The 14,696-nt window shown below is 62.4% G+C and overlaps 1 protein-coding gene across 5 annotated transcripts in view; it reads right to left on the reverse strand.

The window, feature by feature from the left end:
* The window catches only part of VAV2 (vav guanine nucleotide exchange factor 2), a 176,731-nt gene that overhangs the window by 59,207 nt on the left and 102,828 nt on the right, over positions 1 to 14,696 (reverse strand). For all 5 annotated transcript variants that reach the window (XM_047768858.1, XM_047768856.1, XM_047768853.1 and 2 more), the window contains exon 4: positions 4,997 to 5,065. In XM_047768858.1, coding sequence (XP_047624814.1) covers positions 4,997 to 5,065 — 69 coding nt within the window. The remainder of the gene's footprint in view (positions 1 to 4,996; positions 5,066 to 14,696) is intronic.

Raw genomic sequence — 14,696 nt, forward strand, 5'->3', positions numbered from 1 at the left:
CACCTCCACGGGGCAACGCCAGGCCACGCCTCTGAGATGAGAGCCTGGGGACCTGGGCAGGCAAGTCCAACCTTGCTCTCCTGCTTCACCCCTCCTCGCCTCCCACTCTCGGGGCCACTGCACCCAGCCAGGCCTTTGCAAGGCTGCTCCTTCTGTTGGGACCCCAGTCCTGCCTTTTGGCCACCTCGCACTTGGGTTCCAAGACCCAGGGGTCACCTCTTCCGAGAAGCCTTCCCTGATTCCTGAGCTGGCATTCACCCAGCCCCACCCTGGGCTCCAGTTCACCCTGGGCGGCGAACTGTCTCATGCATGTGTCTTCTGTGTGCAAATCTGGCTCCCAGCCCTGCGTGAGGGGCTCCCCCAGGGCAGACACCTGACCCTGGGGCTGTGCGAGAGCCGGGCAGGTGCGAGAGATGGGGAGCGGCTCCTGGGAACGAAGCGGTGGCCCATGGAGGGATGAGCTGCTGTGCAAATACGAGGTCCTAAAATCATCAGGACCGTTTACAAAAGGGCCTCTCCTGCGGGGCTCAGTGCGCTTGATAGAGCATTTTCTAAGTGGCAATATTTCATGTTAATTTTTTCAGCCAGCTGCTCCATGATTCGGTCCTACGTTATACGATGATCTCAAAAGTGAGCTTAGAGCGCTCAAAAACAGAATCTTAGCCCAGTGGCATCCACTCACATGCAGGGGGCTTGGCGCTGGCTCCCAGGACACTGTTCTGGATCCCAGACCTGGGCTGCCCACACGGAGCCACGGAGCCACAGGGCCACACGTGGCTGCGAGCTCACCAACGCGGCCCGTGGACCGACCGTGCTGGCCTTCCGCAAAAGAGCGTGTCAGCTACTTCCTTAACCATCCGTTACGCCGATCACGTGTTGAGCTAGATGATATCTGCAGGGGTTTTGTTTGGCTGCGCCCACGGCATGTGGAAATTCCCGGGCCAGGGATCAAACTCAAGCCACTGCAGTGACAATACTGGATCCTTAACCCACTGTGCCACAAGAGAACTCCCTTCAACTGGATAGTATTGTGGCTACACTGGTAAAGTAAAAATAACATGCTTTTCCCCCCTCTTTTTATGGCCACACCTGCGGCATATGAAAGTTCCCAGGCTAAGGGCTGAACCAGAGCCACGGCAACGGCAGCACGAGATCCGAACTGCGTCTTTGATCTACGCTGCAGCCTGTGGCAATCCCGGATCCTTAACCCACTGAGCGAGGCCAGGGATCAAACCCACATCCTCATGGACACTATGTTGGGTTCTTAATCTGCTGAGCCCCAATGGGAACTCCAAAAATACAATCTCAAAGTTCATTTCACCTGTTTCTTTTTTGAAGCAAAGAAAATTTACAATTGCACAGGCAGCTTGTGTTTGCTTTCTCCCGGACAATGCCGCCGTGGGCATCTGGAAACCAGAGAGAAAGGCCACATCCCTGGTGGAAGGGAACCACATTCCCTGCCTGGGCGCTCACGGTGTGCGCAGCAGACACCACCAACACCGCATGTTACACCCAGGGAAACGGGCAGAGAGACTGGGTCACCTGCCGAAGCCCACGCAGTAGGACACGCCAGAGCCAAGGCTCCGGGTCTGCCCTGAGGCGCTCTTGGTTGCTCTGGGAACGAGGCAGAGTCTTTCTTTTTTTGGCCACACTCGCAGCATGCAGAATTTCCTAGGCCAGGGACTGACCTCGAGCCACATCAGCGACCAGAGCTGCTACAGTGACCATGCCAGATCCCTAACCCGCTGCGACCCCAAGGGAACTCCACGAGGCAGATTCTTCTGCACGGCCAGGTCAGTGGCCCTGCTTTGGGTGGTGGAAGCAGGTGTAGAAAAGCCCTCGATGGCCCACTGCGCTGAAGGCGGAGACCCCTGCTAGGAGCAGTCCCTCCAGCGAGCACTCTGGGACCCCCACAGCTCTCCTCCAGCGATGCTGGGTCGCCCCTGTCAACCCCCAGCGCACTGCTCCCCACCCCTGCAGCCCAGGGCACGAGGTCCTGGGCGCCAGGACTGCCCCATCTTCCCCTTTATGTTTCCAGAAAGTGCATAGTAGCCAGTGGGCAGCTGAATGAAGACGTGACTGATTGATTGACGGACTGACCGATCGGAAGTGCTCTTTGGGCCACACACACCTGGTGGACCCTCACAGGTGCCCCTCCCCCACCAGGCCCCCTGTGAAGGGGAGAGGGATGCGTGGAGCGAGTGCTTGACCCTCTCCAAAGAGCTGTGGGGCATCTGAGGTCCGGAGATCGGGCGGGGCCCCTTAGAGACACAACGTGATCATTGCTTCTGACACCTGGCCAGAGCCCAAAGAAAGAATTAGCAGCTCTACTGGAAACGTCACCCCGTGCTCCCTGCCACCGCTGCCCGGCCTCAGATCCAGGCCACTGCCCTGGCTCCAGCCTCTGCGCTCCACAGCCCCGTTCCCGCCCCAGCAGAGGCCAGGTGAGACACGACATGTCTGTTTGTGTCTTGCAAATTGCCATAATGGATAAATATGAATCCCAGGTCCATGGAGACAGGATGCTAGGAAATCTTGATTTTCAGTGAAAAGAGAAGCGGGGGGGGGGGGGGGGGGGGAAGAGCATGAAAAATTTATTACACTGGAGCCTCTGGGACCAAACCACAAGTTAAAGACTCAAATGCGTTCCCCTTCCCTATAATTTATGATTTACGTCTGCAATAACTGCAGCCATAGGAGCTCAATGGATTAGGCAGGCTCACTCTCAGTGCCATGGAATAATATCACTGAACTGTGCAAAGCCACACACACCCCTGGACTGGCTTCTCCGTGCCCGAGGAATGACACCCTGAGTTTGGGGGTGAGGGATCAGTCACGACGGGAACAGGCAGAGAAGCGGGGAAACGGGCACGGGCACCCGGGGTCACTGCCAGACTCTTGGGGCAGAAATCCGCCCAACTCCTGAGAACAAGGCAGGAAGCCCCGGGGTGGCAGCTGAGGGGCCCCTGGCATTTCATGCAGGTCTGTCCTGCACGTGGTCCCCACCTTCGGGAGCGCTCCGTCTCTGCCGACCACTGAGGCAGGTCTCCCCGGGGCGCGGAGCCCGCCCGCAGCCTGCCAACTCAGGGGAAGGGGCCTCACCCTCAGCACTGGGTGGGGGCTCCCCGCACACTGTGGGGGCACTGACTGTGGAGGGGAGGGGAAGGCCCAGACTCGGGGTTCAAGGGCAGCTCCAAGGCCTCCTGGCTGAGTGACAGGGGCAGGAGTGCCCCCTCGAGGCCTCTGTTTCCTCATCTGTAAAGTCACCTGCAGAACACACCACCCAAGGAGGGGGGCGGGGGGTAGAAGAAGACAAGTCCCCGCAGTGCCGCCCCATCAAGGCTCTGTAAGCTCCTCCCACTGTCACCATCATCACCACTTGGGATGCTCGGTTACGCCGCATACACGAGATGTCGGCCGCTAGGGCCTGGGGGGCGGCGGGGCATGAAGACGCGGGGTCTGACCTCAGGCACCTTCCAGTCCTCAGAGACGGGCATCCAAGAACCTGATCGCAGGGCACCCCACAGACAACCCCAAGGCCAAACGGGGGTGTGGGTGCTCTTCCGTGCATGGAGTCGGGGGGGGGGATGTGAGGCTCCCCAAGTGGGGGACCCTTAGGCATGAACTTGGCAGACGGAAGGACATCCGAGGCGGGAAGGGCAGACGGGAGGCAGTTCCAACCCTGAGCCCAGCCAGCCAGGGGGCCGCGGACCAGCTGGGCCCCCGAGTCTCCACCCCTGCCTCTCCGAGCCTCGGTCTCCTCACCCCTCACAGGCTGGGGTGTGCAGCCCCTCATTCAGCCCCCACCTCCGGGGGCCCCGAGCGTTGGAGCCCACCTTTCTTGAAGTGTATTAGTCCCCCTCTGCTTCCCGGGACAGGTCAGGGCGGGCAGTGGCGTCCAGGCGGGGACCCCAGGCCCTGGCTGAGCCTATGAGGACCCCAGACCCCACCCCTTCCCCTTGGGGTTCTCTTCAGCCTCAGAACCACATGGGGTCGACTGGGTGTCCCCAGGAGCCACACTTCTCACGGGGATCACTGTGGGGTCAGCACCGTTTCAGGAAGATGGTGGCAGCTTCGGCCACTGAGCAGTGAGGGTTTCGTTCACATACACCACGAGATGGGGCCACCAGCTCGTGGCCCACAGGCTGGCTTTTCAAGGGCTCAAATTACTTCAATGGACAGGGATCCAGCAAAGAATATTCACCCGGGCCCCCTACTCTAGAGGCAGCCCCGCCGGGAGCGGGGGCAACGAGGTGGCTGCCAACATGGCAGGTGCACGGTCAACGCCGGCTCTTATTTTGGTCATGATTCTTAGGCTCAGTCTGCGCCGTAAGACAAAGGAGAGCCAGGAAAAGTCTCCCCAGAAGGAACAGCCGTTTCTCCAGGAACAGAAAAACGTCGCCGTCCAACAAGAAGGAGCCTCCACTGGCAGGAGGCCGGGGAAGCCTGGCACCGCTTGGTCACTGCCTCCTCCTTCAGGATGGGCAGCCCCGCCCTCCAGCCCTCTGCCCCTTCTCTGGGCAGCCGGCCACAGGGCCCCACCCTGGCCGTGCTCTTCTGGAAGGGCCACCACCCAGGGACTCCTGCCAGTCCCTGGGGGGCTCCAGGAGCATAAGGGATGGCTGGGCCTGGGCTGGGTGTGCTGCAGGACATGCCCGGGAAGGGAACAGAGCAGACCAAGGATGGGCCGGGGCAGAAGGGGAGACGCCGCGGCGGCTGCAGGTGACCTGGCCCCAGCCCGGCCCCCACCTTCAGGATTCAACCCTGAATCACGACTGCCTGTGCCTGGACCCTACTTCGCTCCAGGGGCCTCGCTTCAGGAAACGCCAGCTCTCAGCCCTCTTGCGGCCGACCTCGTGGCAGAAGGCCACTGCCATGTCACCACCAGCTAGGGACAGTGGGGCTCATCCGTGAGGCCCCTCAGGCGAGGGGACGTGGAGCTGCCCGTGGGCCGCTGTGTAGAGACCCCCCCCACCCCCCACCCCCCGCTCCTTACTCGGCCAGCTCCTCCAGGCTGCGGTACACGTCATCGTCACTCTCCGCGGTCTCCTCCGACGGGAAGGGCCTGCAGGACAGGAGACAGAAGGGAGTGAGCGGGTCGCGGTGGCGCCACCGCCCTGGCCGGGCCTCGCCTGTCGCCCATCACGGGCCCCCGGGAGCAAGGGCCCGCTGGGCTCTGCTCGCAGGAGCAGATGGGCTTCTGTCCGCTCCCGTGGGAGGAAGCAGGACCCATGTTTCTCGGCTGTGTGACACAGGACTGTCCAGGGGGAGGTGCCGAGAGAGGGGACCGCACACCCAGCTCAGCCCGGGACACGGCAAGAGTCAGTCCCTTCCCTCCAGGGCCCGGCGTCCCTGTTGGCAAAGCAGGGGAACTGGCTGGGGGACTGCAGGAAGCGTCCATCCATGCGATGGTCCTGGGACTCCAGAAACGGGGACGCGGGGCTCCCAGCGCCCTCGCAGTGGAGAACAGGAACTGGACCCCAGGAGAGGGGCAGGCCGCGAGTCCCAAACGTGTCTGGACTTGAGACCCTTTTTTGTTTTTTCTCCATGAGAGTCTGACTGTCCTGTGTCTGGGGGATTCCCAGGGTCCCCGCAAACTCCGTTACCCTAAGACGCATCTGGGAGGAGAAGGGGCGGGGCGTCAGAGCCTCCCAGAGTCGGGTGGTGAGGGGTGGCACGGCTGCATTCTCACCTGGGCAGGTGTCTACCTGGGCAGCTCAGAACCCGTGGCATCAGACCTCATAGGAGAGAAGGAGGAAATGGGGGCTCACTGGGAACGCGAGTCACTAGGGCTGAATGAACCCGGGCCCGAGTCCTGCCCAGGTGCTCAGGGCCAGCAGGTGCAGGTGAGGTGCGTGAGGGCGTGAGACAGAGGATACGCGGGGCCGTGGGCACGGCCAGGGTCACCGGAGGCAGGCGGGCGAGGCTCCAGCCCCGCGACCACCTGCACGGCACGTGCTCCACTACTTCTGTTCGCCCCTCCTCATCCAGACTATTAACACCACCCAAGAAAATTCACCTCCGCCGCCTCCGCAGGCCGGAGAGCCCGCTGTCCAGAATGTTCCAGCATCTTGTTTCCTTCCAAGCAGGAAGGTGGTGCTCGCTAAAGTAAGAGCCGTCGTTGCAAAACGTGTCTCTTCCTGTTTTGTTCATTTTTATTTATTTATTTATTTTGCTTTTCTAGGACCACACCCGCAGCATATGGAGGTTCCCAGGCTAGGGGTCGAATCAGAGCTACATTGGCCGGCCTACCCCACAGCCACAGCCATGCGGGATCCGAGCCGCATCTGCAACCTGCACCACAGCTGACGGCAACGCCAGATCCTTAACCCACCGAGCGGGGCCAGGGATCGCATCCGCATCCTCATGGATGCTAGTCGGGTTCGCTTCCGCTGAGCCACGACGGGAGCTCCTGTCTCTTCGTTTAAAACGGACCCATCTCGATGTGTGTGATTTTCTCACGCGCTCTCTCTTCCTCCTGCCAGCGGCTCGGTCTGCATTCCTTTTCACCCCTCTTCATCTGCCTTATCCCAAGGAGATGAAACAGGAGTGTGAGTCAGAATCACCCTGCCAGCCGCAAAACCCTTCCTGCTTTGATTCCAACATCCCGACTGGGGGCCACAAAACCCCTTGAGAATCAAGTCGCAAATCCAGCTCATTTCTGCCACAGCCAAACAAACACAGCCTGCCAGGGACATGGCAGGGCCTCGCACCCTGGCCCCTAGAGGCCGGTCCTGGGACGGGACAGAATGCAGGGGGTCGGGGAGGCCATGCCAGCCTCTGGCCAACTCCTACCCACTCGCCCCACTGTTTCCCTGTTCATCTACCTCCAGGCTTCGTGCAGGCTCTTCCCTCGGCCTTCACCCCCCCGCCCACCCAGTTCACCTAAGTGCTAGTGTCCTTCAAGACCTGAGCTGAGGTCCAGCTCATGTGGGAAGAAGTGGCCACTCTCTCAGCCCGGATCCACTTCTGCCTGGCACAGTGCCTGGTACTAGAGGGAGGGAGAGGCAGGTGGATGGATGGATGGATGGGTGGACAGACAGATGGGTGTGATGGATGGATGGCTGAACAGATGGATAGATGGACAGACGGATGGATGGATGGATAGACGGGTGGCTAAATGGACAGACAGATGGACGGACAGGCAGACATACAGATGGAAGGATGGATGGGTGGACAGACGGATGGATGGATGGACGGATGGACAGATGGGTGGATAAATGGACAGACGGATGGATGGATGGATGAAGAGACATGAATAAATGGACAGACGGATGGAAAGACAGATATCTGGGAGAACAGGCGAGTGGCAGAGAGGCGGGGTTTGTGGGTTGATAGGCACCTACATAAGGAGTGGGAGTGGGGGGTGCGGGGAGGGAGGACAGATGGGTGGGTGGGTGGGTGGGTGTGCCGGGGGATGGATGGGCGGACAGGGGAAGGGATGGCAGATACTCTCCAACCATTCCCCCACCGCCACCAAACAGTAAATGGCAGCCCCAGATCAGAGACAAGGAAGCATCTTCAAGAAACCCTTGTGAGGAGTTCCCTCTGTGGTGCAACGGCACCAGCAAAGGCTTCGCGGCGCCAGGATGTGGGTTCGATCCCCAGCCCGGCACGGTGGGTTAAAGGATCTGGCGGTGCCAAAGCTGCAGTGCAGGTCCCAACTGCAGCTCAGATTTGATCCCTGGCCCGGGAACCCCATATACCACAGGGTGTCAAAAAAAGGGGGGGAAAAGAAAGGTTTATGAGAAACCACGCAGAGGTATACAAGTCAGCCCTGAGCTGTGAGCTTACATGACTGACCCTGATTTAACCGGGAGACACATTTGCAAGAGGGTGTTTGAGCAGTTTCTGGGGCCACGTTCCAGCTATAACTTCAAGCCCGGGAGGGGCTGGAGCAGGTGCGACTCTGCGGTCACCTGCCACAAGGCTCGGCTCCGTCCTTCTGCCTCAAGCCCCGGCCGATCATCCAGACCCCCCCTGGCAGCACCAGCCCCTCGGGTCCCCCTTCCCCCCTCGACGAGACATCCAGGCGAGCATGGTGAAGTTCACGTGTGCTTTCAGAGGGAGGGTGAGCATCAGGCAGGACAGACACGCCTGCCCAGAAATGACCGGGGGTCAGACACCAGAGGCAGTCACACGGGTCCCCGAGGGGCGGCCTGGGTTCCTCCAGCACCACCAGACCCTTCCTGAGGACGCATTTCCTTGTGCCCAGCTTCTGGGAAGCCCAGTTTCCCACTGGCACACTGACAGAATTAGGGGATGCCCGGCTCGGAAGCAGAAAAGCTGCCAAGGAATCTGGCTGGGCCCACGCTTCAGGCAGCGTCAAATCCCTCCACCCCCCAGCACCCACTCTTCCCGGGGGCCGGGCGAGAGGCTCCAGCTGCTGCTTTAAGGCCCCCTCAAATCAAGCTTCACACTCCAAGGTCAACTTTAGTATCCAGCTGCTGCGGCCGGCACGGCCGTGTGCAGGATCCCTGGCCAGAGGAAGGAGACCTGAAAAACAGGGTACCCCGAGGCGGTGGCCAAGCTCAAGAACAAAGAAAAGATGGGGACAGCTCCTACTCCAAAGCCGGCTTCTCCCCGCCTCCCTCAGCCTCCGAGTATTGGGCACCTGCTCTGGGCTGGCCTGGGGGGCCACCAGCCCCCTGCTTCGGGGAGAAGGCGCAGCTTGCACGTAGCTCTGGAAGCAATACATCGGCCTTGGGTCCTCGCCTGCGGAGTTTCTTTGAGAATCGGCTCAAAACCGTGGCCTCCACAAAGTGCCCACATGTGTGACTGTGCCTGCAGCCGCGTGGGGAAAGGACGCAGAGCAGGCGAGGGGGCAGACCCCATGCTCCGGGATCCTGGGCTGAAGGTGGGGACGCAGGCGCAGGCCAGCTGGGCGCAGAGCGCAGTGGGATGGGCCCTTGGAAGGCCCGCGTGGTGGCGGGTTTGGTTTACGAGATGAAGACTGAAGGGGTGAACGAGAGGCCCTCTTGGGGAGGCGGGGTCCCGGGTCCTTGGGTTTTGGGGGGACTCACCCAGCTTCAGTCCCCCTGTGCTGTGCTGAGGGCTGTGGGGCCTGGATGCAGGGTTCGGGGACACACCACCTGCTTGTCAACCCTGATTTACCGTTTTCCAGGCGGCATCTGACACCCTCCCTGAGTTTCCTGCACTTCACTGCCTGGCAGCAGCCTCCCAGTGTCACTCAGTCCAACCTGAGCCACACCGGGCAGGGCTGCGGAGAGGCTCCCAGGCCCGCTTCCCAGGGGGTCCCTGCACCCCAGACCAGGGAGCCCCTGGCACACGGCAGGTGCATGTCTCACGACTGCGCTAAGTACCCGTGGATGGTCCTGCCAGGACCCGGACCGCTGCCCCAGAGCCACCACCCCACACCCTGGAGAGAGGCCCAAACAGAGACCCCTCTGCCACTGTCACCCTCATGTTAGGGAGGCCTGGTGGGGGCACTAAGAGCCAGGCCTCTGCAGCGAACAGATCTTGGTTTAAATCCTGGCTCTGCTGCAGCCTGGCTGTGCGACCCTGGGCAGGGCACTCTCCCTCTCTGAGCCTCAGTTTCCCTGACTGTAGAATGGGGTAGCCGTCACCGTTGAGATTAAATGAGATAACACACGTCAACCTCTCAGCCCAGGTCCTGGCACCCGGCGAGTGTCCCTTATACGAAGCCTGGGTCACCTTCCGTCTCCTCTTGGGGGGCTTCCCCCAGGAGCCCACCTTCAAGTCCACGGCCTCAGATCCCGCCACTACCCCCGTCCCCACGGCCTCTGGAGCAGCAGCCCCTGTCGGCTCCCACAGGGTTCCCATTAGGATCGGGAAGTGCCCCTTGGCAAGGGCCTTCGGCCCTGCCCCGGGCACGCGGGGTCGGCACCACCACTACCGCCGGGTCGCCCCACCCGCCCTGCTGGGCTCTTTCTCCCCCGCCCCCAGTGTCTCCAGCCACACGGATGTCCAGATTCAGGAGGGAAGAGTTCGGGTCAGCGCTTGGCTCAGACCCTCTCGGGCCGCTCCGAGAATCTAGGACACGGGGTCTGTTTTTCACAGTGACACCGGCCGAACGCGACCAGGGCTGAGCGGTCAAACTTCATCCCTCCCCCGACGTGTGCAGGGAAGAAAGAGGAACTTTGCCGTCCAGAAAAGCACGAAGGCACCCAAGTCATGTGCACCCATCCGCAGCCGCCCCTGGCCCCCCTTGGCCGGCCGGGGGTGCATCGAGAGAAGGGGCGGGCCTTGGGTTCACATCCTCAAGGCCTCGGCTGCCCAGCTCCTGGCATCTGTCCTGCTGGCCGGGGTGACCACCGCCCGGCCTGCCCAGGACGAGCGAGCGTCCTAGGAATGCCAGGGCTGAAACGGGGACAGCAGGGCCTCCACACCTGAGCGCCCTCGGAGGCCACTGCCCGGGCCGGGCCACAGCTTCCTGTGCCCAAGCTGGCCTCAGCACGAGGTCCGGTGGGGCTGGGGAGGTCTCGCCTCCCCAGGTGAGGTTAGGGGTGCAGGCAGGTGCTGGGTGAGCAGGAAGAGGGCAGGTGGCTGGGAAGGAATGCCCAGGGCCCTGGGAAACACCCCCTGGTACCATCTGGGGAAAACGCAGCCAGGCAGACATTAAAGGCACATCAAACGCAGCCTGAAGGCCCCGACAGGCCCGTTTCATTATTCAGAGTGATCTGGGGGCCGCCTGCTAATTGGCTGGGAGGCCTCGAAGCCCTGGGTTTTGCTGATTAAAAGCGGCTCTCCGGCTATACAGCCTGACAGTTCAAATAAGCCACGGACCTTGTTTCTCTCACAACCCACCACGCACCCACGCGGATGGGCCACCGCGTCCGGGCCTGTGCCAGGCCGAGCCACCCCACCCCAGCCACACCCAGCCCAGGCTACGACATGCTATCAGAGACGCTGGGCCCACACCTACGCCCCCCGCAACGGAGGCCACACGGGGCCGGAGGGTGTGGGCACGGCCCCCAAGGCACAAACAGCAGGAGCAGAAAAGGGAAATCAAATCCGGAGGGCTTCCTGCAGGAGGGGCAGGGGAGCAGGTGGGCAAAGTCTCATTTGAGTTCAGTGCTCCGGCCTCACGTCAGACCAACAGGGGCTGGAATCGGTCGCACAGCTTCCTCGGCCCTGAGCTTCCCAGGGGACCTCAGGTAACTCACCTGTCAAGTGGGGATAAACCACCTGCCTTGCACACAGGCCTTTGGTGAAGCTTCACGAGAGGCGGTGGGGATGTGCTTCCCACGGGGCCGGGCGCGGAAGGAGGTGGAGACGAGGGCTGCCGGTGGACGGGTCAGGACTTAGGGGCTGGAGGAGGCAGCCGGGCAGAGGCGATCACGCCCTGCGGTTGGGGTCATACGGGCTCCGTGTGGCTGGGACGAAGCGGGGAGGAGGCCAAAGGGCCTGGGGACCAGGGGTGAGGGACAAAGTGACCGATGGGCCAGCCCACGTGCCACCACCAGGATCTTAAGCCAAAGTCAACGCAGAGGTAGGAGGGCCCTCGGTCTTCCCGTGACACCTGCAGAGGCAGGTCTGGCAGACGTGCAGGTGGGCAGGAAGTGTGGCCAGCTCCAGGGGAGACCCGAGGGCACCCCAGCCCCCAGCCAGGCTGCTTCTGCCTTTTCTTCCAGAACCCTAGCCAGGCAAAGGACAACACGGACCTCGGGTCAGGAGAGAATGTTTTGTTTCCTGCCATCCCACTGGCGGGGGGCGGGAGCTGGAGCTGCTGCCGCTGACAAAGGAAGGTGACTCTCAGCAGCTGCGACACTGAATATAGTTCTGCTCTTCCGGCATGCTTCTCGGAATGGCAGCAGCTGGGAGCGGAAAGGCCAGCGTGCCAGCAGCGCTGCCGCCCCCTACGAGCCAGGCCCAGCCCTCCACAGCCCATCGGCCGTTTCCCCTCCATGCCACCTTGCCCTCTTCCCAGGGGACACCTGCCCGGCCTCGGCAGGAAGTCCCAATGGCCTGCCAGGGCCCTGCCGGATGGAAAGTCCTGGAAATGCCCATCAGAGAATGGGAGGTGTCACCGAGCTCGCCACAGACCAGCACAGAGAGGCCGCACAGGCCCGCAGGGGTGCGTCCCAGAGGCAGAGCCTGCACGGGGCCCCCTCCCTGCCCAAAGACAGCCTCTCTTCCCAGCCAGCAGGCCAAGGCCTCCCCGCAACCCCGTTTTTACCAGCAGAAAACCGCAGCGCATCTGCACAAAGTGTGTGTGCCGTGGAGCTCCCGCTGTGGCTCAGTGGGTTAAGACCCCACTAGTATCCATGAGGATGCGGGTTCGACCCCTGGCCTCACTCAGTGAGGTAAGGACCTGGCGTTGCCATGAGCTGTGGTGTAGGTTGCAGATGCAGCCCGGATCCGGCTGTGGTGTAGGCCGGCAGCTACAGCTCCAATTCGACCCCTAGCCTGGGAACCTCCACATGCCGTGGGTGTGGCCATAAAAAGAAAAAAACAAAAAGTGTGCGGGCCAGAGCCCCTTGGCCAAGGGGACCTCGCCCATGAACAGAGAGCTGGGCGGGGAGGGGCGGGGGGGCAGAGACAGGTTGTAGCACAGGGATGGATGCAGGGCAGGCCGGGTGCCAGGGAGGAGACAGCCAAAGGGCGTGGGGCACCACTCCCTGCACCGCCAGCGCCTCCTGTGGCCTGCGGGGCCCTCGCTCCCAGCCCCCCAGAGGGCAGCTCTCAGGAACGGCAGCCGGAGGGGCCCGTGATGCCCTGGGCGAGGATTTGTGCCTGGAACAGTGCTGGCCCAGCCCTGGGACCCTGCCGCCCAGCTAACCCCCAGCACGCGGGTGGGGTGCGAGCCCATCCGCTCCAACCAGCTGGGCTCCGGGGCGCGGCCTCCTCTGCCGGGTGGGGCTGAAATCCAGATTCCCAGGGCCCAGGGACGCGTTCTGTGAGGTGACCCGTGGGAAGGGCCCAGCCCCACGCACGTCGCTGCTGCTACGATGGGGGGGTTGACCGGACGAGAGGGACAGGAGGACGGACGGCTCCAGAGAGGCCAACCATGACGCACAGGACACGGAACCGCATCCTAGGACCTGACTGATCACGTGACAGCGGCGGAACCAGCAAGTCCCAGGAGTCGGCTTACGCCAGGCGACTCTCTTTATTACGGGGCTGAAATAACGGAGCCTAGACAAAACCACACGTGAAATGTAGCAAGACCAAGTCTGCAAGCACAGGGAGGCGGCAGACCTCAAGTTCAGGGTGGTGGCCGCGTCCTGCCAGGGCTGCGGGGACAGGACGGGGCAGGGGTGGGGACAGCGGGGGTTTCCTTGTGTCCTGGGAGCCAGAAGGTTCTAGCTTGGGGGCTGATGGAAGGCTGGTGAGAGTCACGCACTACCTAAATGAATAAATAACAATAAAAGAGGGAGAGATGATAAACAGGGAATGATAAGCCAGCTGAGCAACGCCAAGTCCTTTCTCTCCTGGCAAAACACCGCTACGTGTTGCCTAAAAGTGAGGCCGCGTGGGGGGCACCAGCGGGGGGACCCCGGGCCACGTGGGCAGGCTCGGCCGCAGAAGGCTGGACAGTGCGGCGGTCCCTGCGAGGCAGCCTGGCAGGGCCACGTCTGAGTCCACCCACCAGTTGCTCAGAGCCTGACCTCAGGCCAGTCCCTCAGCCTCTCAAGCCTCGGCTTCTCATCATTAAAACGGAGACCACGACAGTCCTCCCGGCCGAGCGCCCCCCCATCGCGCGGCGGGGCAGGTTGAATTCCGGCCGCGGGGCATCCTGGCTTCACCGACGGGCAGAGGCTGTAGGAGCCAGGGTGTGAGTTGCCAGGTCCACCTCCTGGGCCACGACGGCCACTCTGCTCTAGCAGGAGGCCGTCCGCCTGTCTGGCTCCGGGGCAGGTGGCATCGAGCTGAACACGGCTGACATGCCCATTCACAGCTGCAAGCTGGTGAGCCCCGGGAGCTACGTGTTGGCACTGAGGGGCCTCCTCCGTCCTGACAACAGAAGGAGCCGGCGCCGGGGAGAACTGCGGTGAGGGGACGGTCCAGGTGACATCGAGGGGACCGTCCCCTATCACCAGAGACCCTCAGCGTCCCTGACTCACCGGCTCAGTGCCTCCCCACCGGCCCCTGCTGGGAGCAGAGCTGGGGGCTGCAGAGAGCACAGCGGTCCTGGCCCCAGCGCTGGGCTGGGGGCTCTGCCCGCAGCCAGCCTCCTGGGCCACATCCCCCCCGCCCCCGGCCGCACTGGGACGGCACGTTCTGTTCCGTGGCGTTTTTAATGACCTCACATCCCCTCCCGCATGCGGAGAAATCCCAGTGCAAAACACGACAAGACTTCCTTTCCGGGCTCTGCAAACGAGCTGATAATGCGACACAGCTGCCCGATAAATGTTTAATGGCGGGATTTGCTGAGGAGGCGGCCTCTGATTGTGCGGCTTGTTCCGGAGCGAAGCTTTCTTCGCTCCCGAGAGGGAAGGACGGGCGCCGAGGGGGCCGTGGCTCCAGGGTTCGGGGCCATCCTTCCAGGCCCTAGCTCTGAACGGTGGTGGGACGGGGCGCCCGCCAACGAGGACACCACCGTCCTTGCAGGCCTACTCTCCTGTCCCTGATAAGTGGAGGGGGTTTCTGAACCCCAAAACTCCCTGCCAGCTGCCAGCCTCCCCCTGGGCACTCAGGGCTCAGCTCCACACATCAGGCGTGCTGGGGGCCGAGGGACCCCGACCCCGTCCCTGCCCTGGGGCTCACAGCCA

Source organism: Phacochoerus africanus, chromosome 2 (assembly GCF_016906955.1).
Source record: "Phacochoerus africanus isolate WHEZ1 chromosome 2, ROS_Pafr_v1, whole genome shotgun sequence".
In the NCBI taxonomy this organism is placed as follows: Eukaryota; Metazoa; Chordata; class Mammalia; order Artiodactyla; family Suidae; genus Phacochoerus; species Phacochoerus africanus.